General features: G+C 40.7%; 1 protein-coding gene across 3 annotated transcripts in view; it reads left to right on the forward strand.

Annotated features, from left to right (window-relative positions):
- The window catches only part of EDA2R (ectodysplasin A2 receptor), a 132,086-nt gene extending 111,316 nt beyond the window's left edge, over positions 1–20,770 (forward strand). For all 3 annotated transcript variants that reach the window (XM_068247669.1, XM_068247670.1, XM_068247671.1), the window contains exon 10: positions 18,014–20,770. In XM_068247669.1, the coding sequence (XP_068103770.1) occupies positions 18,014–18,282 (269 nt within the window). In that variant the 3' untranslated portion in view covers positions 18,283–20,770. The remainder of the gene's footprint in view (positions 1–18,013) is intronic.
- The last annotated feature ends 3,870 nt before the right edge of the window (positions 20,771–24,640 follow it).

Genomic DNA, 24,640 nt, shown 5'->3' on the forward strand with positions numbered 1-24,640 from the left:
AGATTGAAGGTGTTTGTTTGCTGACAGTTCAATAGGCTGTAGGTATAAGATGGTTAATTAACGTATATTAAAACATGAGTCATATATGGAGAGTGAGGAAGCTGAAAGGCATTTCTTAAAGTGGACCTGAACTCTCTGCTCTAAAAGATCCACAACAGCATAATAACCTTTAAAGAAAAACATTTCTTTGTTACAGCTGATACAAATCCTGCAATAAATTTGCAATGTGTCTGTCACACGCCCCCTAGTGGCCGGACTGCGTTTGCTTTCCACTCTGTTTCAACACACATATAAAAAGAAGAACCGAGAGCCCAATATAGTGTAGTAAGTCAAGGCAATTGGTATAATGAAAAGGAGTAAGATATATATACTCACAAACCAGGGTTACCTCCAGGCAACCACTGTATACGCAGGTGAGGATATTAGCCTGTCCCGACTCAGGATTAAGAAGTCGCTCTCTGTAGACGTGAGAAGAAAGGGGTATCCCCCTCCACCAAGGGTGGATATGTACTATGTTGTAAACTGAACAGAGGCGCCAAAAGGATAAAAACAATATTTAAAATATTTAAAAATGCTTAGGAGGCAGTGGTGGACTTACCTCCCTCAAGCAGACACAAAAACTGTGTAGTAGAATAACAATAAATTTATTGGTACACTCCAGGATTTTTATACAACGCGTTTCGCAGGTCTATACCCGCTTCATCAGGCAATGGAGGTAGGAGTACACTATTAGAAACAGAAAGGCACGTATTGGTATGTGATCAGATGGACATAATAAATATTCAAAAAATTACTTTATTGTGATGTGTGTGCTTAAATAAGAGATATTCAGGAAGCAGACTGGGGGTTGTTATTACTGAAAACGAGGGGGGGGGGGGAGCAAAATGGGGTGTGTTTTTAGCAGGGCGAGATTAGAATTACTTGGCCGAAAAGAACAGGAGTTCAAAGTGTAATGTGGACATGATTAGGAGGAGGGAAGGAGTATGGGGGGGGGGGGGGGGTGTTATAGAGCTGGTTATATATATATATATATATTTAAAAGAACGAACTGTAAGGTGAAAAAAGAGTTGCTTGAATGGGTGTAGGAATAGAAGATGTGTGAGGAAGGGTAAAAAGTAAGCAGATCTAAGGGGGAAAAAAACGTGGAACTTACCAGCAGAACATCTGAAACACACCTGGCGCCTTTGTGCCTAGGTGCTGTTAAACTCCTGTTTAAATACTGGATGGAACGCCCCCAATCAATTGCAGGCTAGGCGGGCCAGTTGCTGCCACGCTGGCATCGTACGCGCCGTCACTGCGCATCATCAGAGTGCGCCGATGCGTTGCCATGACGCCGCATTGGAGGCCAAGGAGAGTGTAGTAATACGTAATGGCTTCCGCATTGGGAAGGCTAGGGTGCTCCGTCATTTCCGCCCGGCGGCATGGACGTAAGCCCGGAGCGCTGTGGATGCGCATGCGTGAGAATGTCCTGCGCCATCTTGTGTGTGGGCAAATGGCCAGGAGGGAACTTACGGGGGATTGAAGTGAGAACAGGAGGTGAAAATAAGTTATAAGGCAGCAATAAGCCAGATCATGTGTCTAAGGGGCAGGTATGCTGGTCATGGATAGTAAACTCTATCCTTTGGCCATTGTATATACTAGCTGTGATCGTTTGTGTCTATGGTAATAAATGACTCTATTTAACAGTGCACTGGCAACATCTAGTGGGCAATTTAGGTAGTGTGATTGAGAGGTGTACTTCTATTTAGTATAAGGCTCGCTCTATATAGCCAGATGATTTCATAAAAACAAAAATAGATAAACATATATAGAGAATTAGATAAAAGGTTGTATAAAAATTGGAAGGCAGGGATATATATGAAAAGGCTATATATATATATACACACAAACAAAAGGGATAGATATATGTATATATATATATATATATATATATATATACATACATATACACAAATATACATAAGAACATACATCTTCTCAAATTGGTGAGCATTGCAATAAATGTCATACAAGAGAACACAAATAACCAGTGCGTGCATGCAAACATTGTGTTTGTACATATTGATTCGCTACCAAACTTCACATTAGTTCTATGGTGGGGGTGTTAGTCCCAACTTTCTTATATGCAATCATTGTCATGGACAGAACAAGAAAAAGGAAAAATGGTAAACATAAAAGAACATAAAAACATAAAAATATATATATATAAAAAAAAAAAAAACATAAAAAGGCCTACAAAAAACAATTTTACAATAACCATTAGGCTAGATGGAATTAGTACTAAAAACAGGGATGATAAAAGAGGCGACTAGAGGAATAAAACTCGGATATGATCAATGGATCTTTTCTAACTGTTCATTAAGACCCTCTGGCATAAAGGTTTTTAATATTTGAATCCAGAACATCTCCCTCGCCTTCAGTTTTTCAAAAGCGTCGGGCTGTTGTTGTGAAATGGATTCAATGAGGGTGATGCGGAACAGGGAAGGGTCACTGTGGTGATGTGTGCCGAAGTGTTTTGATACGCTGTGGAGTGGGAAGTTTTTAAGTATATTTCTTTTGTGTTGTCCAATTCTATTACGTGCAGCTTGAGTGGTCCGACCCACGTACTGGAAATGACAGGGACACGAAATAATGTAAATAACATATCTGGAGGTGCAGGTTATATAGTTTCTGATTGGGTATTGTAGTTTAGTGTTGTAGGATTGTAAGACGGTGGTGGTTTGTAGAAACGGACAGGCCAGACATCTTGTGTTGTTGCAGGGCGAGCATCCGGGTGTGTGTTGGTTGTCTGTGCGACTATTAGGAAAAGGTGTTCTTAGCCGGCTGGGTGCCAGGAGGCTTTTGAGATTCGGTGCTCTTCTAAATGTAATGGCCGGAGAGGGTGGGATGATGGGGTCGGAGGTATGGGTCCTGAAGCAGGATTTCCCATCTTTTTCTTAAGATGGATCGGATCTGAGGGTGTTGGGTATTGTATTGTGTGATGAATCGTGGGCAATCGGTAGTGGTGGGTTGTGTATGGTTTGCTGATGGGTTACTATTTTTGGGGTTTTTTGCTTTGAATATGGCGTCCTTGATCAATTTCTTGGGGTATTTTCGAGCTTGAAATTTGCTTGCAAGGATGTCGGATTGTGAATCATAGTCGGTAACATCTGTGCAGTTTTTATGATTCTTCTAAACTGGCTGTAAGGTGTGTTAATGGTCCAAGGCCGATAATGGAAGCTGTCAAAATGTATGTAATTGTTGGCATCTACGGGTTTGAAATATGTTTTTGTTTTGATGAGGTTGGATTCGATGAAGAGAGTTAGATCTAGGAATTCGATGCTTGTCGGGTTATGTTTTGATGTGAACTGTAGTCCAGCCAGATTGCAATTTAGATAATTGAGGAAGAGGGGAATGAGCTCAGTATTACCTTGCCAAATGAAAATGAGATCGTCAATGTAGCGCTTGTAAAATATGATATTTTTGAAGTAGGGGTTATTAGACTGCATTTTTTTTTAAATATATTTTTATGTTTTTATGTTCTTTTATGTTTACCATTTTTCCTTCTTCTTGTTCTGTCCATGACAATGATTGCATATAAGAAAGTTGGGACTAACACCCCCACCATAGAACTAATGTGAAGTTTGGTAGCGAATCAATATGTACAAACACAATGTTTGCATGCACGCACTGGTTATTTGTGTTCTCTTGTATGACATTTATTGCAATGCTCACCAATTTGAGAAGATGTATGTTCTTATGTATATTTGTGTATATGTATGTATATATATGTGTGTGTATATATATATATATATATATATATATATATATATATATATATATATACATATATCTATCCCTTTTGTTTGTGTGTATATATATCTAGCCTTTTCATATATATCCCTGCCTTCCAATTTTTATACAACCTTTTATCTAATTCTCTATATATGTTTATCTATTTTTGTTTTTATGAAATCATCTGGCTATATAGAGCGAGCCTTATACTAAATAGAAGTACACCTCTCAATCACACTACCTAAATTGCCCACTAGATGTTGCCAGTGCACTGTTAAATAGAGTCATTTATTACCATAGACACAAACGATCACAGCTAGTATATACAATGGCCAAAGGATAGAGTTTACTATCCATGACCAGCATACCTGCCCCTTAGACACATGATCTGGCTTATTGCTGCCTTATAACTTATTTTCACCTCCTGTTCTCACTTCAATCCGCCGTAAGTTCCCTCCTGGCCATTTGCCCACACACAAGATGGCGCAGGACATTCTCACGCATGCGCATCCACAGCGCTCCGGGCTTACGTCCATGCCGCCGGGCGGAAAGACGGAGCACCCTAGCCTTCCCAATGCGGAAGCCATTACGTATTACTACACTCTCCTTGGCCTCCAATGCGGCGTCATGGCAACGCATCGGCGCACTCTGATGATGCGCAGTGACGGCGCATACGATGCCAGCGTGGCAGCAACTGGCCCGCCTAGCCTGCAATTGATTGGGGGCGTTCCATCCAGTATTTAAACAGCAGTTCAACAGCACCTAGGCACAAAGGCGCCAGGTGTGTTTCAGACGTTCTGCTGGTAAGTTCCACGTTTTTTTCCCCCTTAGATCTGCTTACTTTTTACCCTTCCTCACACATCTTCTATTCCTACACCCATTCAAGCAACTTTTTTTCACCTTACACTTCGTTCTTTTAAATATATATATATATATATATATACATATGACTCCTAATCCTTTTAACCCCCACTATAGCACCCACATCTTTACCCACACCAACCAGCTCTATAACCCCCCCCCCCCCCCCCCCCCCCCTTCCCTATACTCCTTCCCTCCTCCTAATCATGTCCACATTACACTTTGCACTCCTGTTCTTTTCGGCCAAGTAATTCTAATCTCGCCCTGCTAAAAACACCCCCCCATTTTGCCCCCCCCCCCTCGTTTTCAGTAATAACAACCCCCAGTCCCTGAATATCTCTTTTTTAAGCACACACATCACAATAAAGTAATTTTTTGAATATTTATTATGTCCATCTGATCACATACCAATACGTGCCTTTCTGTTTCTAATAGTGTACTCCTACCTCCATTGCCTGATGAAGCGGGTATAGACCTGCGAAACGCGTTGTATAAAAATCCTGGAGTGTACCAATAAATTTATTGTTATTCTACTACACAGTTTTTGTGTCTGCTTGAGGGAGGTAAGTCCACCACTGCCTCCTAAGCATTTTTAAATATTTTAAATATTGTTTTTATCCTTTTGGCGCCTCTGTTCAGTTTACAACATGTTTCAACACACAGACCATCCAATCTAGTGGATGCAATCAATGTGCTGAAACTGCTGGAATTGGGCAGACAGGCCAGGAGGGAACGTGCGAGCGACACAAACACTTTAATACACAACATTTTCAGTACAAGGCTGCCACCACCTTTGTATAAAAACAGATGAACCTGCTAGCTAGGCTGCGCTAAAAGGAAAGAGTTAACAATCTATTATTACTAAAACATTTCAATACTTCAGGTAGCAGATCTTCAGAAAGGCTTGGATTCTTTAAGTAGTGCTTATATCAGGTTTGTAGCCGTAAAAATGACCTTAAGTCACTTTATTTTACAGGCCATATTCTGTAAATAATATATACAGAAAACTATCAAAAGTAACAATTATAGAGATGGTAGCCACAGTGTAAGATAAATGAGAAAAACAAAGAAGATGGAAAGGTCCTTTGTTCCAGAAGTCCATCAAGCTAGCCGGGGTATTTCTTGCTAGCATACGATCCTTAGATGTTGGTAAATGGAGAACATCTTGCTGAAATTGTTGTATTTCCTTTTATACAGATCTGCTCTGAGGGCGGAACTCAGCCCACAGCCCCTGCCCTTGAAATTAATTGGTCCCTTACATTTGGGGAAACTTAAATCCCAAATATATGACATTTCTATACATCAGACCATGCTCATTGCACACAAATAATAATAGAAAATTCACAATCCCTAAAGAATATGAATCACATTAATACCAAACATGAATAGTGTGTGACATTCCGTTACTGAGAAGTGTAATAACAGGGCTGGAGCTTATGTCGGCCCCATACAAGAGGGATGAAAATGGTCGTCCGGTTACTAGCAATCAAACAATATACTTTCCATATAGATCATAAGTACAGTACCTCTTAAAAAGGCAAAAATCATACAATACAGCTATGAAATATCTAGTCATAGTTGATCTCTCTGCCCTCCTGCTGTGCTCAGGGCTACTTCTTGCCCCAGTAGCCACATGGTGCTTTTCAGGCTAGAGTTCACACTTAGTTGCTTGCTGGGGGGAAGCTATTTCCCTGCAAAGAGATGTCTGATGAAAGAAGAGAAAGAGATAACCAGAGAGCACTGCAATATAATGCAACAATATAATGGGCAAAGTGTGCGTATCTAGAGTAAAGATCAGTTAGCAAAAAAGAAAAAAGGTCTCACAACGCACCAAATTGCCAACAGTAATGCACTTAATTATAATTCAAACAATCCTGATGTAATAAAATCACATATGACAATACTATGACAACACTAGGTGTGGGGAAATGCACAATGAAATAGATATATAAAAACACCCTGTAATAAGGGTAGGGTGGCTGCGGTTATATAATGAATAAAGGGCTGGCAGGAGACTGAGAATGAAAACAATAGGTATATAAACACTTGGACGGTGCCCACATATACAGAAATTGTACAATGGAGCAATCAATAATAATATATCTGTCCTTCTGGTGCTATGCACTCCACTGCGCACTCCTCCAGAGACCTATATAAAACATCTCCACATAGCGTAATACTGTATAACCAATTAGTTTCGTATACTCCACAGTGCGGGTGCGAGTGACAACCGTGTCCACACGTGATCCCCACTACCCTAGAGGTCAAAAGGCTCACCAGATGCAGACCACCGTGATTCAGGTGGCAATCTCTCATCAGTTAATATGCATCACTCAGGACATCAGTGACCATATCCAAATTCCAATCAAAATTCCTTTAATAAAACATATGACAAAATCATCGCGCAGCATATCAATCCAATCGTGAAAACACACTGCGCCTCTCGCGCACTTAGGTAACTTACAGACTCCCTTTAAAGGGACTCCGAGCTCAAGTAAAAAAAGAAAGTTGTACTCACCCGGGGCTTTTTCCAGCCCAGTGCTGGTCGGGAGGTCCCACGACGGCGTCCTGGCTCCTCTCCTAGTCCCCGCTCCGGAATGGCTGACCGGCCGCAGCCCGGGCGACACTTCTGCTGACTGTCGGGCTGTTCCTTCCGCGTATGACGCGGCTGACGTCACACGCCGGCCGCCTTGCGTCATCACGGCGGCCGGCGTGAAAGTACTGCGCATGCGCGATTAAAGCGCGCATGCGCCGTACTGCCACGCCGTGATGACGCGAGGCGGCCGGCGTGTGACGTCAGCCGCGTCATACGCGGAAGGAACAGCCCGACACTCAGCAGAGTGTCGCCCGGGCTGTGGCCGGTCAGCCATTCCGGAGCGGGGACTAGGAGAGGAGCCAGGACGCCGTCGTGGGACCTCCCGACCAGCACTGGGCTGGAAAAAGCCCCGGGTGAGTACAACTTTCTTTTTTTACTTGAGCTCGGAGTCCCTTTAAGGGTAGATTTAGCGAGTCATAGCGGCAAGTCTCTCTGGCATCAGATGTGTTTAACTTTCCATTAGCCTTTGTGCGGCGTCCCGCTCTCCAGGCTAGCGCACCTCCGGACTTCCGCGATCCGACCCACGTGACCTACGTCAGTCGTACTGGCTCCGCCCTATAATAATAATAATAATATATCATACAAAAATATTGTGCAATAACCATTCCTCTATAAAAAGTAATAAATAAGTCCCAACAATTCATGTGTGGCGTGCAAATAAGCAAACGACCATAATATGGTGGACACTAAAGTGCAATGTAAGGGAGAATCCTGCAAGGAAAACGAACACTGGAGTGGTTCCCACGCGTGGTCTCTGAGGAAGCCGGCATTCGGCCGGCAACACACGTGTAAGACCCTCTTCCAGGGTGGCTGCGGGGCACTTAGCGGCACTGGCGTTCGAAAACTCTATCACAGGTATCTGGCGGCAGCCTTACGCCCTTGCGATCTCTCACTATTTCTACGCTGCCCACTCCAGTGTTCCCTTTCCTTGCAGGATTCTCCCTTACATTGCACTTTAGTGACCATATTATAGTAGTTTGCTTATTTGCACGCCACACATGAATTGTTGGGACTTATTTATTACTTTTTATACAGAATTGTTATTGCACTGAATATTTTTTGTATGATATATTATTATTGATTGTTCCATTGTACTATTGCTGTATATGTGGGCACCGTCCAAGTGTTTATATACCTATTGTTTTCATTCTCAGTCTCTTGCCAGCCACTTTATTCATTATATAACCGCAGACGCAGCACCCTACCCTTATTACAGGGTGTTTTTATATATCTTTTTCATTGTGCATGTACCCTACCTAGTGTTGTCATAGTATTGTCATTAGTGATTTTGCCTGATTAAAGAAGGTCTTTTTTTGCCTGGTATTTAAATAAAAAACATTGTCATCTCAGAATATTAGCTTGTATCCAACTGGAATATGCAAGACCCCAAGTTTTTGCTCTCTACTACAAGTACACATCCAATCTGAATTGTAATTGTGAATCAGCAATCAGTACAGATAAACAGATTGATGCTGCGTTTTTTTATGGTTCGTGTTGTGAATGTGTCAACTTCCTGCTTTCATGGAAGCAGACATAGACATTAACATCCTGTGTTTACAAATTAGCAGATCTACCATGGCAGAGGGAGATTCCTGAGCTGAGAAAGCTGAAGAGATCAAACTATAGTGGTGATTAGTCACAGATGAGACAAGCTAAACTCTCTAAATACACACAGGGTGCATTTCTCTATATTTCCCTTCTGTACTGTGCAAGAGTTCAGGCCCACTTTATTCAATTCCCAGCTCATCTCAAGTGCATGAAAAAATAAAGTCAGCTGCTTACTTGCCAAATGCTAATTATATAGGATGCTTAGGTGGGTCTCTGAACAACATCAGCCAATGGCTCATGCTCACCCTTATGGTCAAAGAGAGGTGGGTGGTGTTCCATAAGGGATTATGTAACTAGGCTTCCTTTAGCATCACTGGGAGGTGATGATGTCACTTTCTTTTAGGCATATTTGCCCAAATCAATGTCAAAGAATCTCAAAACATATTTCAGATGGTATATGTAAATATACAGTTATGAGTGAGTGGTGTCATTTCTCACTTGGCAAAAGACACATAATATGAACCATATGGTTATTAATAATGATAAGTATTTCCAACTAGTTCAACCTATAGCTCAAGCTAGTTCCTAACTAGTCCATCTTATAAAGGATATGTGTAACGATTGGCCATGCAGATCGTGGTCGTGACTGAAACCAGACTGGCAGATCCACGATCTCTGCATGGCAATCGTTTTGGTTTAAACAAAACCAGAAGATCACAATTGAAATACTGATGTCTGCACAACAGAGTATAATAATAAATGTGTTTATTTACAATAATGCAAGTGTACAAATGCAGATCACCATACACATACAATCATACAATCAAACAACGCGTGGTGCACCACAAATACCAGAACCCTGACTATCTATCTATACAAATATATACAGCAACACACACAATATGAGAATATATACAATATATACAGACACGTCTCAGCACAATCAGCACACAGAAGAATAGTCAGACTAGCAAGGATCAATACCAGGAGTTCAGAATATAAGAACAGAGTTCAGGAGCACAGGAAGGTTGGCCAGAGTCACCACCCTGCAAGGAATCAAGCAAAATGACCTAGCAATGTGCTGCTAGGAAGTCGGGCCTTAAATATGCAGCACATTGCTCAGGTGACTGGCCAGAATCTTTCACAGTTCCATCTTCTGGTGAGCCGAGGAATTGCACTGCTCCCAGCAATATGAGAGCCATCTGCTGGTAGACAGCGGAGGTCCACCTCAAGTTCCTTAGTGCTGCCACCAGCAGGATGACACAGGCACAGATCATTACAATATGTACTTTACTTCACAAAACTATTAACCTGCCTAGCTGTAAGGACGAGTGTGACTCGTCCAGCTAAAAGATGCTGAAAGCTGTAAGAATAAGTCAGGCTCATACATGCCGGGAGGGAGAATTAAAACTTCTCTGCTTGTCCAGCTCTGCTTTTTTCACTTATATGGGCTTCCCTGGGATGGCTAGATTCCTGTCGCACACCGTGGGTAGCAATCTGTGCTACCCACGGTGTGCAAACATCCATCCAGCCATGGGAATCCCACATGCGAACCCAGCAGAGAATTTTCCTATAGCAATCCCTCCCCAGCAAACTCCTGCACTCCCGCAGTGACACCCCCCCCCCCCCCACAGCGATCCCCCCCTCCCCCCACCAACAATCCCCTGCCGGCCCACAGCATCCTCCTCTCCATCCCTCCCATCCTCCCTGCAGCTATCTCTCCCCCCACCCGCTGCAACCTCCCCTCTCCTTCAAAGGCATGACATTAACTGCTTGCAATTCCAGGATGTCGATTCTATGTCCTAATAAGTGCTGTGGTAGGTTTTAGGATGTAGAATCTACGGCCTGCATTAGAAACCTCCGTCTGCGCCGCGCATATGCGTGGTCCTTTGAATGATTGTTGCTAGCTAATGGCAACAATCATTCAATAAAGTTAGGGGGAAAAAAGTTTTAAAAGTTAGGAAAATTTTTTAAAGTGACATGGTCCCAATACAATATAAAGTGTTTTGCTTTTTTGTTTTGTTTTGTTTTTAAATCCCCAGTTACCTGTTTATAAACTTTTAAACTTTTGCCGCCTGTAGTGATCGGATGCAACCGCTAGGGTGAAAGTTTTGGGCCCTAATGCTTTACAGATGTATTGCTGTGCTGTTGCCTAGCGATGCATCTGTACAGCACTATGGCCCCTGAAGTGTTGCCCTAGCAAACCCATCCAATCCCCAGAGGTTGGGGACAACGGTCTACCACATGCTTAGTTAGTAATAAAATATGGCATATGAAGTATCGTTTTACCCCAGAAGGGCCAAATAATTCAATTTTTTCTGTGTTTTATATCACTGAAATGGCATAAGTAATTAAAAACTTACTGCTGTATCAAAACGACACAGCTAAAGTGTCAAAAATGTCAGTAACCTTAACCACTTCAGGTTCTGGGATTTTGACCCCTTAAAAAAACTCAGAGATTTAAAAAAAAAGTAAGAATCGATACTTACCCAGGGCTTCCTCCAGCCCCATAAATACATGTGAGCGCCTCACCGTCCTCCCTTGCTCTGCCGTTCAGCCACAATCAGCCCCGGTACCAGGCTCAGTCAGCAGTCATTCACAATGGGATTATTGCACGAGCGATGCACACGTGCACGCGCCCGATCACATGGCGGTGGATTTTAGTGCTGGATGCTGGTCTCACGTCCTGTAACCTGCTATGGAACTAATTTGGACATGAGACTTACGTCCAGGAACCTGAAGTGGTTAAGGGGTAAAAACCGTGGAACGCAAACCAGTTAAATATAAATAAATAAATTAATTAAATAAAAGAAGGATCCTACGTGAAATAACCATTTTTCTGGAAGTATTTCCCAGTTAATGGCTGATGAAAAAAAATGGCCTTTAGTTACATTTTTACAAATGTGTCATGAGAGGCAGGGAAAAAACCCTTTTCCCTACCACGTCTTTTCTGTTTTTAACCAAAGTTGGCACAAACCAGTGTCACCAATTGTGGGTGCACGTCTGTATGCCATGATTAATGGATGGACAAATTCTTTAACTGTAGGGAAACCATGTTTAAAAAAATGGCCAATGCCTTCTAATATTTTCTCCACATCTTTCAAGTCTGTGGAAAAAGAGACAAAGGGTCGATCATGGCCCCTCACAGACAAAAAAATAATCATCAATATATCTCCGCCCTGAGTAACAGAGAAACAATGAATAAGAATGCACAAATGATTCCTCATAGAGGCCTATACAAGATGTGCATAGGACGGTGCCAAATTCAACCCCATCGCCGTACCCCTACACTGTTCATAGTAAATGTCCTCAAACAGAAAGTAGTTACTGTTAATAATGAGAAGTGTGGGATGGAGGTGCAGAGGGACACCACATTTAAGGCTACCAATAGGTCCCTGTCATTCAGGTCATCAATCCTCCCCATCACACCCAGGAGCATTTGTGTGTCCCTAGGATATGATGGGAGCAACACCACCATATATCTCAAAATCCTATTCCAATCAAGATACTTCAAAACAGAGGAAAAATGGAATGTAACCCTGCCATAATGGTCTTGACAGGTATATACAGCATTCTCTTGTGGGCTTTTGGCAAAATATACAAATCAGGGGAAGAGCCTCAATTTGTCCTCATCAAGGAAATAGGAGGATATGTTAATGACTAAGGTCTCACATCTTATTTCCGGTCTCTGAGGGTCATTTGTGAGACAGAGGGCTTCTCTGTTTCTGTTCACTTTGGTATTTCCTGAGGGAAAAATCTTCCCTCAAAGCCAGAATTTTGGCATCTAGTTTAGGGAGTTGTCTCTGGAACCTTTCAATAGTCAAGATCAGAGAATCAAAGGTGGGTTTGTTCCATATTTCACTCCCAGGTGAAACAAAACTTTGTATCTCTAGAGAACTTGATCGGAGCTACCTAAGAGTGTATGCCCCTAAGGATTTTCTTCTGTTTGTAGTACTCCACTAAGGTAGCATAATGACTATCCAATGTTTGGTAAATTGCTCAGTATATAATATTATAATATATAATACATTTGACCTACTTTTGCCTTGACCACAAACATATCTCCTCTTATTCTAGTGGGGGCTGCCTATTCTTTGTTTTTTCAATACATAATGCAATAAAAGCAGCTCTAATCCAAATCAAATTAAGGTCAACACAGTGAACATGAAATTATTATATATTTGGAATGACAGCTGACAAATCTTCCATGACTAGTTACTTGTATCAATGGTAAAAGTCTGCCACCAGCATTAGCACCATTATAATAGGGAGATGAAGGTTAAAGGTAAATCTTTCACCGAGGCCTTGTGAGTTAAGTGAGCCTAAATTTTGTTCCACCTTGCCTTGGCTTGGCCTATAACAACCCAATCTACCTCTTGATCCCAAATGCCAAACCGGTATGCCCCAAAACTGCAAATTGCCCGGGTCTCCATTTGATACTTCTTTATGCAGTATACAACATTTTTAAATTATGATATTTTAAAATTATGTAATTGAGTGCCGAAGTTATATATCTAAAGTCTACATAAGTATAGTGTGTCATGTGTACAACACTAGCTGTGATGCAGTTAATAAATGCACAAATCTCTTATTTGCAAACCTCTCTAGTGTAAATACAGTATGTATAATGGATGGTAGTGAGCTGTTGTGAACTGCCCTGATGGAATAAAAGTAAAAAAAGTCACCTACTTTCAATATTAAGCTAATACCATAGCTCCCATTCAAAATAATGTATGGGCAAGTAAATACAATTAAATGTATCCTACTGGACATACCTGTCATTTACTCTATTGCCCGTCTCACTTTAAATACACTGTTAACTTCATTCAGTGGTAGAAACTGCCACAAATCCACTTTCTCTTTGTGCTTTCAGTAAAGGGCTTATAGTTACATAGTTATTTGGGTTGAAAAAAGACTTACGTCCATCGAATTCAACCAGAGAACAAAGTACAACACCAGCCTACTCCCTCACATATCCCTGTTGATCCAGAAGAAGGTGAAAAACCCTTACAAGGCATGGTCCAATAAGCCCCAAAAGGGAAAAAATTCCTCCCCGACTCCAGATGGCAATCAGATAAAATCCCTGGATCAACATCACTTTACATTACCTAGTAATTGTAGCCATGGATGTCTTTCAACCCAAGGAAAGCATCTAAGCCCCCTTTAAATGCAGGTATGGACTTTGTGGAATGCATTCCTGTGGCAATGCATTCCAAATCTTAATCACTCTTACTGTAAAGAACCCTTTCCTAAATAAATGGCTAAAACATTTTTCCTCCATGTGCAGATCATGTCCTCTAGTCCTTTGAGAAGGCCTAGGGACAAAAAGCTCATCCGCCAAGCTTCTATATTTCCCTCTGATGTATTTATATTTGTTAATTAGATCCCCTCTAAGGCGTCTTTTCTCTAGACTAAATAAACCCAGTTTATCAAACCATTCTAAGTGAGATCTTCCATCCCTCGTATCAATTTTGTTGCGCGTCTCTGCACCTGCTCTAAAACTGCAATATATTTCCTGTAATGTGGTGCCCAGAACTAATTTCCATAGTCCAGATGTGGTCTTACTATAGAGTTGAACAGGGACAATATTATGCTAGCATCTCGAGTTTTTATTTCCCTTTTAATGCATCCCAAAATTTTATTAGCTTTAGCTGCAGCGGCTTGGCATTGAATATGACTATTTAACTTGTTGTCGATGAGTATTCCTAAGTCCTTCTGCAAGTTTGATGTCCCAACTGTATTCCATTTATTGTGTATGGTGCTAGACCATTGGTGCGACCAAAATGCATGACTTTACATTTTTCAACATTGAACTTCATCTGCCATTTATGTGCCCGTATAGCCATCCTATCCAGATCCTGTTTCAATATGTCACTATCTTCCTAAGAGTTAATGATTCTGCACAATTTTGTATCATCTGCAAAAATAGCAACATTGCTTTCTACTGCATATATTAGGTCATTAATAAATACATTGAAGAGCACTGGACCCAGTACTCAAAATGGGTGACCGTTAGCAGTGGGGACCCCCACTGCTAACGGTCACCCATTTTGAGTATGATCCATTGACCACAACTTTTTGTTTTCTGTCCATTAGCCAGTTCCCTATCCATGCACACAGACTCTTCCCCAGTCTTTGCATCCTCAACTTTTGCACCAGACTTTTGTGGGGAACAGTGTTGAAGGACTTAGCAAAGTCCAAGTATATCACATCTACAGCATTCCCAATGTCCACATTAGCGTTTACTACCTCATAAAAGCTAAGCATGTTAGTCAAACAGGACCTGACTTTAGTAAACCCATGCTGATGCTGAGAAATAAGATTATTTTCTACTATGAAGTCATGTATAGTATCTCTTAGTAACCCCTCAAATAGTTTTATACAACTGATGTTAAGCTTACTGGTCTATAATTTCCTGGATCTGATTTTTTTTGCCCTTCTTAAATGATGGGAAAACGTGAGCTGTACGCCAATCTACTGGGACTCTGCCAGTTGAAAGAGAGTCACAAAAGATAAAGGGGTTTATCTATGACTGAACTTAATTCCCTTAGGACCCAAGGATGCATGCCATCCGGGCCAGGTGCCTTGTCTATTTTTAATGTATTTAGTCTTGCCTTCACTTCCTGCATTAAGTATTGAATATTACAATTGGAAGATTGAGACTCTTCTGCATCTGTAATTTGCAACAGTGATTTTTCCCTTGTGAAGACAGAAGCAAAGAAAGCATTTAATAACTCTGCCTTACCTTGGTCATCCCCCATTGAGTTCCCACCCTCATCCTTTAGGTGTCCAATACAATCAACCTTTCTTTTTTGAGAGTTGATGTACTTGTAAAACTTCTTTGGGTTAGATTTGATATGCCTAGCGATTTGATTTTCAGCTTCAATCTTTGCCAGCCTAATTTCTTTTTTACAACTTTTATTGCACTCCTTATAATTGCTTAATGCAGCCTCGGTCCCCTCCTGTTTTAGGACCTTATAAGCATTCTTTTTCAACTTCATTTTATTTCTAACCTTTCTCACCAGTGCATGTAATGGCCTGTTTGTGTGGCCAGGACTCCCCAAAGTGTCGCTCTCTAGTTCCTGGTCTGGCGTCTAGTACTGAAATTCAGTATGATTGCGCTCTCAGTGTAAATCTCATACATCCACCTCTCCCCCCTTCATGGACTCACTCACCAAATGTTGTGGTCTATTAGAAGACCAAGCAGCGCTTTCGGGGTATATGGCCCTCCGTTGCCTCACGATCTCACTGGTTCCACTCCTCAGTAGGTGCAGACTTTCCCAGTCCGTGTTGAGTAAGGTCCTAGAAAGCCAGTGGCTGCTCACAGGTCCGGGTCGGAGCAGCGGGTCATAGTAACGACTCCCTGCGGGCGGCAGTGGTGCTCGGTTACAGGCTCGCTCTTCCTTTGCGGTAATGAATGTAATAAAGATGGCCAGGAGGTGGAGGGAGGAGGGGGAGGCCTAGGACCTTACTCAACACGGACTGGGAAAGTCTGCACCTACTGAGGAGTGGAACCAGTGAGATCGTGAGGCAACGGGGGGCCATATACCCCGAAAGCGCTGCTTGGTCTTCTAATAGACCACAACATCTGGTGAGTGAGTCCATGAAGGGGGGAGAGGTGGATGTATGAGATTTACACTGAGAGCGCAATCATACTGAATTTCATTGCATAAAGCTGGATATAACCCAGAACTTTGACTGCAGCACTTGGTGGAAATATATGTGGACTTTTAACTGATTGATGCCACATTGTCATTTTTGAACTGTGGATCATTGTAGAGCGAGCGCTGTTATATTTATTTTTTTTTGGCGTCTAGTACTAACTGCATGTCCCATGGACCATGACTCTCATCAAGTTCTCAGGAAATGTTCACAAAGTCTCATAGTTTCCTAGTTTCACTTAAGCCCACTCCTATTTTTCTCTTGATTTAAATACTGATTCTTGTAGCTAATAAACATTCTAAGTGCCATAGAGGGCACTGTTCTGTGGTAGTTGGCTTTCCTCTGCCGATGAAAGACAATCATAAAAACAATTTAAGACACTTTTATTGCATATCATAGAGATGCTCATTCCCATTCACTGTAGCCACCAGGCACAATTTGTTATTGAGCTTAAATCATTATATGATTGGTTCATTCATCAAGAGAGGTACGCCAACTACTTCCTTTCGTTTTAACAGTTTTAAAGTGTTTTTTATAATTTTTTGACGCCTCTTGCCGATCAGTTATCTACTGTTTACACATCTGTTGCAACTGAGGTTGTCATTTTAGAATTCTCCCTCTTTTGGAAGCTTGCTTTGCAATCTGCATTCATTCAGGAGTCTTCAGCTTTACAAAGAGCGACCACCAAAGGGCGGAGACCCCACCTCGAATGGGATTCTCCTGTAAGCTATAAATGTAGTTGCCAAGATTAGCTACCAAAAAAGTGTGAGTACCATTTCTATTTCCCTAGTAATTAAGATTGTTAACAAGCCTACCCTACCATTGCCATATAACACCAATCATTTGCTCACTACACTGGCTACCCATAAAATGGAGAATCCTTTTCAAAATTGGCATGCTTACATTCAAATCCCTACATGACCTAAGCCCTGGATACTTGAGGGATTTGTTGAAACTGCCTCTCACCTCCCATAACCTCAGATCAAAAGGATACAATAACTTAACCACCCCCAAAGTTCAACTAAAAACCTTTGGAGCCAGAGCTTTCTGTCATGCTGCCCCTACCCTGTAGAATGCCATGCCAAACTTAAAGACAGCTCAACCCTGGACACAAATTAAAACTGAAAAACACCTGTTTAGTCTGGTCTTTATAACCACACAACTTGTTTCCCCTGTACACATCACTATATACTGATCTGAGATAAACGTATGCCCTTTGGGTCCTACGGGAGAAAAGCACTTTACAAAAGATTTGTTGTTGTTGTAATACAGAACAGCTTGTGTACAAAAGTTAAGCTTTTCTGTAAAATTAACCTAACTATTGGAGGGTCAGGAATGTGTGTGGTGGATTGTCTATAAACACAGAGATCCTATTTAACATTTCTGGAAAAAAAACGTTTGAGTTCTGTACAATATTTTGAAGTCTATAGATAAAGGTACAACTAGAGTAACAGATGTATGCATACATGCTCACTCTTATGCACTAATACAGTTCATATTGTGTAGTACAGGTTTTATCTGAAATTATTTTTCTTGCTTCTAATAAAATATCATTATTTTGTTTCTCACCAGCACTTCCTGTCTGTCAGATGCCAGAATCCTTGGTTACATTACTTGCACTAAAGCTGGACAACACCACAGCTGAACAGAAAGACTTTAAGGACATTGGTGTTGCACTTGGGGTGCAGCCCCATCTCGTAGATAGCATGCAAGGTTTTAAAGCTTTGCATGCTCACCTGTCTGCAAATATCTCCTGCACACTACTGCATTTAGTGGAAACTCTTCAGAGACTGCAGCGGAGGGATGCTTTAACTTTAATATGTTCATATTTTGGCCACTAGCATTTTTCTATAGCCTTAAAACTGCATTGAGATCCCTTATGTACGGTGACAAAGTATTTAAGATCCATTAATTATTCCTAGCAGAGTATTTTGAGCCTGGAAGGTTCAGAATTGTGAATATAATATAGAATACACCTTTAATTAAGACGGCAGTCACAGTACAGAGATATCAAGCTTATTAATGACAAAAAAATCTGTGACCTCATTAACAAGACACAGATGTTCTGTGTCTTGGAAGCAAAAATCAGCTATGGGATTCTGTATGAATGTAGTGAAACATTGCGATGTATGCATTAAAGACATGCTTATTTTAAGTTATAAACCTACAGAAACTGAGCCTCTAAAGATGTTATTTGATGATGGACTTTGACATGAAAAGTGACAGATTCTTCCTAATGTGCGGGACATTTTCTCCACAGCAGTGGATAATCATATTTTCTCAAGATGGATTTTAGTTTCAAATTTTGTAAGATAGATCCGGAAAATGATGGATGTGTACATTTCATAGTATCTGTTATGTAAAAGAGAACTTCATTAAGTATCATTGGATTGGGCATTGAATTGGATAAAAACATTTGAAATGCGTGCTAAAAGAATTGTCAATCAAACATTATCAACTTCAAAGGTATCAAACACGCTCCGAAGTCAAAAGGAACAGATTGTTTGCGTTATTAGTATTTGCATTGCAACCCAGCTGCAAGGATGGAAGAGTTATGTTTTAACACAAAAGAATATTTGAGAAGAAAAGTTTCTTTGTCCTCACAGCAGGAGGTGTGAAAACTTCAGGATTGCAGAGTGTTTTTAGTAGCAGAAATGCAAGCAAGGTTCATGCATATCATAAACAAAAGAAATCAAAACTCAAATGAATTGTAATAAATGAGGGAACAAGGGAAATATCTTTAGAACATCCTTGAGCTTTTCTTTAAAAAAAATATGTTTTATGTGCAGTCCTTTTTATTACTAGTAATTGTAGGTTCATGAGCAAAAGCATTACCTTGAGCATATTCAAATGCCATTTTTGAAATGGCATGAATCGGCGCCCCATCCCCCTTCTTCTCTTTAGACTATGGCTATAGTAGAAATTCAATTGTAAACTTCTCTGAGAGAGTTAGTGATGTGACCATGTACTCTGAAAAGCATTATATCAGATGTCAGTGTTGTATAAATACATAATAATAATTGTTGAGTTCATTTTGTATCAGCCACTGCCCTCACAGAGACTAGGTGATGTGTGTTCTAGTTTAAGGGACATATAATGCCTTGTTTCATCAGTTTGTTGCAGGCATGGCACTCATGTGCATCTCATGATTTACAACACACTCAAAGTTTAACACAGTAAGGATAGCTTACTGGTGTATATTTAGATTCCAGCCATGGGCACAGTTCTTTAACTAAACCAGATCAGTGTTATTCTTGTCACATGTGCACGGTTCTCACTGACTTAAGCACATCAATACGTCAAGATAACTCAGCTGTAGTCACAAAAACAGAGCTTGGTTTGTCTAAGTTTTGTGTCTTCAAACTCACATGCCCATTAATGGCAGAGGTATTACCAACGCCCCATGTAAAGCATGTAAAGGCTTTCCTGTGTTATCCTGTAGCTCCCATTCTCAAAATTGCAATGAAAAACACTAGGCAAACACTTCTGAACACCCACAGGATTACATACAAAAAAAACACACAGCAAGTTATGGGCCCTGTATCTGAACATCAGAGTTCCCAAAAGTCTAACCAGACAAGTCTTATGGACCCTTTAGCCCACTGACTTAACTGTACCAAAACTTTTTACTGTCTAGTTGGTCAACGACATGTAGTTCAGGGCCTGTGATTTACTATATTTTTAGTAAAATGGTGCTTCCCATAGCTGTAGAGTTTTTTCCCCCACCAGCAGGGAATCTACAATTCACAGTGGTCCCTCAGTACGCAAGTAGCCAGTCTGTTCAACCCAAAAGCAGACCTACTAAGCTGGTTAGACCAGGAGCCAGATTCCCTTTCCTCAGTACAAGAACTTCAGAGACCACAGAGCAGTATGAATCTTTTACTTCAGATAATCTTAGTTCAAGGGTACTTAAAGTGACAACTTAGGTACATATAGCGCTAGTGCTACTAGGAAAGTGTCTGAAGTCCCTTTCTGTTTTCCTGAACAGCAACTGTTAAACAGTTGAGTTTGTATCTATGCAAATGAGCTTGTCGAACAGAACAGCCTGTTGTCCTGAAAAGTAAATAGAATCCAAAACCTTTTATCTTGCTGAGAAAACCTTGCTGATAAGGTTTCAGTGCTGCAAAGTTCAAAGGATCACTAATTCTGATTGTTTTGTAACTGACTGTAGCAGATTTAACATCAGACTGCCTTGGCTGCTGTTTAGAATACAATCTAAAAATGAAGCCCTTAAACTGAAAATTAAAATATGAGTCTCTGTTCTATGTTACTATTGTTATATTGATCATTAGTACTACACATACAATTAATTATATCATAAGTTTATTTCCAGTTCAGGTTTACTTTTAACCATTTTATTATGTAATGGAATTTTGAACCTGACAGTATTGGGTTTGGTATATTTCCAGTAACTAAATCATTGTCACTGTATCAATTTGTTGTATGACTTGAATTATTGTCTGAATGCTGTTTTAGTCCATAAGATGTCCTTTATTTGCATTTAGATGACTTGGGTTGTGTGTAAAATTTGTTTTGCTGAAATATGTTTACAAAAGGACTAGTGAAGTAACACAAACAATAATCTCTTTTTTTGGCAAACATAGCACACTGAAAAATTGCAACATAAATACATTGGTGATAATTAATTTTGAGAAAGGCGGTATTTCTTTACAAGTATTTGATGCAAGTTGACAAGTAACCAGGAGATTGCAGACTAAAAATGCATCACCTTTGTCCCACTAATCTGGTTTTGAGAAGGATTGGATGGTTAACACTGGCAGCTTCCTGCTTCGGTGCTATTGGTGTGTATAAAAATATTAAACAATCTGTGACATTTTCAGTTTCATTTTATCGTTAGCATATAAATGTATGCTGTTTTTAATTTACCATTCTGAGCCATCATGTGTACAGTGTGGAGGTGGCTACAGTTTGACAAGGTATCATTAAGTATATGAATAACTAAACACTGTATTTATAACTAGGCTACTGATGACCATTCTGAACATCATAGGTTACAGGGCACGATTAACTGTCTGGAATGTTAGATTAATTGCAGATTACCTCTTTGTGCTGAAAAGCAGAATAATCACACCGGATTCAATTTATAAAATGCAATTTAATAAAGATGATTGATTTAGCAGCTGGATTTAACCCGCCTGCTGGAATCCAATAGTGGAAACGTGGCTGGTTCTGCAGGTCATACAATAAGTTTCTGGTTAAAGGAAACATGCAGTGCACAGGTCCAGTCTTTGAGGGCCTTATCCATGCCAGTGTTTAGGATGGACTGGAGAATTGTGTTCTATTTGATGACCCACACCTTTCCTGTACTATCAATTAGTTAATTTGAGCCATGCCAAAAATGAGGAGTTTGGTCCTTGAGGGCTGGAGTTCAACATCCCTGATGTAGTGAGAAGAATATGGAGAGTTCCATCCTTATTATACTTAAAACTATGGAAATTGCCTGGCTGTCATAGTGATCTTTTCGACTTTATTCAGCCAAGCATCAAAATAATTACTACAAATATTAGTATTCATTTTCTTGCTGGTTTTTCCACCAGGAAAAAGAGTGCCATGTAACCAGATGGGACCATTGGAGACAGTTCACACCTGTATTGGTTAGTAGTGTTCAATTAGGGTGGTATTTAACATGCAGTATAAAAGTGCTACAAACAGCTTTTTAAGGTAGATGCATGCCCTGTAAAATGTGCACTGTCTGGTATTTTCAACATTTTCCCAGCATGCACAATTACAGCAGTGATGGTGTGGCACACAGTGGCTGTGAGGAACTGTGAATGTGCATACCCATCATTGTAGTCATATGAATAACCCTCACAACTTTAACCATTTAATCCTCACTTCTAACCGTTTCATCCTCACTTCTGTAAAGTAGTCATTGAAGTCATTCTTGAGTCCAATGAGATAATCTACATACTAGTTTCTGGTCAGTGACTTTGTGTAAGTATTACAGGAAAAGTATTAGCAAAACATCTACAAAAGTAGACTTTTGTAAAAGAGAATACAGTTGTGCTCATAAGTTTACATACCCTGGCAGGATTTATGGTTTTTTTAAACATTTTTCCTAGAATATGAATGATAAAACAAAAACTTCTATTTCACTTATGGATAGTGGTTGGCTGCAACCATGTATTGTTAAACAATTATTTACTCTTGTTAATGGATGAATGGAAATAACAGAAGCGCCAAATTAGGATAAAATAATTAAAAACCGTTTAAAAGGAGGGGAGGTTCGGTGGTTACCACCCTCAGGTATATAATGACCAGCCAATAAGTCATGTGACTGTCACAGTAGGCGCTGGACCCTTGCATTGACACAGCCTTGTGTATCTTCAACACTGATTGCCTGACGAAGCAAGCTTTTGACCTGTGAAACGCGTTACAGGCCTGGAGAGTTTATAATAAATTTTATCGTTTATTCACATGACTTATTGGCTGGTCATTATATACCTGAGAGTGGTAACCACCGAACCTCCCCTCCTTTTAAACGGTTTTTCATTATTTTATCCTAATTTGGTACCTCTAGTCCACCCTTGGTGGAGAGGTGTATCCCCGTTTCCTGTCTACAGAGAGCGACTTCTTAATACCTGAGTGGGGTCAGGTCAGAATACTCCCCACCTGCACATCCAGTGGTTGCCTTTGTGGTAACCCAGACTTGTGAGTATTTTACTCGTAATTTTTGTCATATCTCCTTTGTCGTGACATACTACACTATATTGGGCTCTCGGTTTTCACTTTCTTGTATTCTTCCAATTTACTCTTGTTAAATCATAATCACTATACAAACTACCCACATGACCCTGATCAAAAGTTTACATACTCCTGTTCTCAATACTCTGTATTGTCCCCTTTGACATCAATGACAGCTTGAAGTCTTTTGTGGAAGTTTTGGACAAGGCTCTTTATGTTCTCAGATGGAAAAGCTGTCAATTCAAAAGGCAAAAAGCCTCCAATTCCCATAAATTCTTTGTTTGCATGTACTGCACATTTGAGGTCTCCCTAGAATGGCTCAATGATATAGAGATCAGGAGATTGAGAACCTTCTGGCAAACCCAGAACCTTCACTGTATTTTGCTGTAGCCAATGTCAGGTCGACTTGCTGTAGCTAATAACAGGTTGACTTGGCCTTGTGTTTTAGATCATTGTCATGTTGGAATGTCCAAGTACATCCCATGCTCAGCTTCCGGGCAGATGAGTGCATATTTTCCTCCCACATCCACAAAATATCAACTACGCACCACCATGTTTCACAATAGGAATGGTGTACCTTTCATTATAGCCCTTGTTGACGCCTTTCCAATTATAGCATTTATGGTTTTGGCCAAAAAGTTCAATTTTAGTCTCATTACTTCTATGGTTATGTGCCAGAAGGTTTGAGGCTTATCTCTGTGCTATTTGACATATTGTTAGCGGGATACTTTGTGGCATTTGTGTAGCAATGGCTTTCTTCTGGCTACTCGACCATGCAGCCCATCTTTCTTCAAGTACCTCCTTATTGTGCATCTTGAAACTACCACACCACATTTTTTCAGAGAGTCCTGTATTCCACCTGAAGTTATTTGTGGGTTTTTACTTGCATCTCAAACAATTTTTGTGTCAGTTGTTGCTGAAATATTAGTTGATATACCTGACCGTGGTTTGGTTTCAACAAAACCCATACTCTTCTATTTCTTAATTAGAATTTGAACACTGCTGATTGGTATTCTCGAATCCTTAGATATTTTCTTATATCCCTTTCCTGTTTTATAGAGTTCAACTACTTCTTTCACGCAGATCCTTTGACATTTATTTTGCCTTCCGATGACTTATGCTGGGCCTACACGAGTCGACCCAGCGGCTCGATTAGCCGCCGTTTCGACTCCCACGCGTCCCCGCTTGTCCCTGCAGGTGGCCGGATCGATTCCCGCTCGTCCCTGCGGGTGCTCCTTATCTTCTGCTCGATTCCCCACTATTGTCCACCCACCGGGATCGAGCGGGGTATCGATCTGGCGGGTCATCGGACCTGTCGGAAATTATCAATCGAGCCATCAGCGGCTCAATTGATAAGGGCGCATCGGCCCGGGTATGCCCAGCATTAGAATCCAAAACACATCAGTGCAGCACTAGATTAAAAAAAGGGTCTGTCAGGAGTCCAGAAACTCACTGACCTTTTATGCGCACCCACTAATTACCAGCAAACAGATC

This window comes from Hyperolius riggenbachi, chromosome 8 (assembly GCF_040937935.1).
Source record: "Hyperolius riggenbachi isolate aHypRig1 chromosome 8, aHypRig1.pri, whole genome shotgun sequence".
NCBI lineage: Eukaryota > Metazoa > Chordata > Amphibia > Anura > Hyperoliidae > Hyperolius > Hyperolius riggenbachi.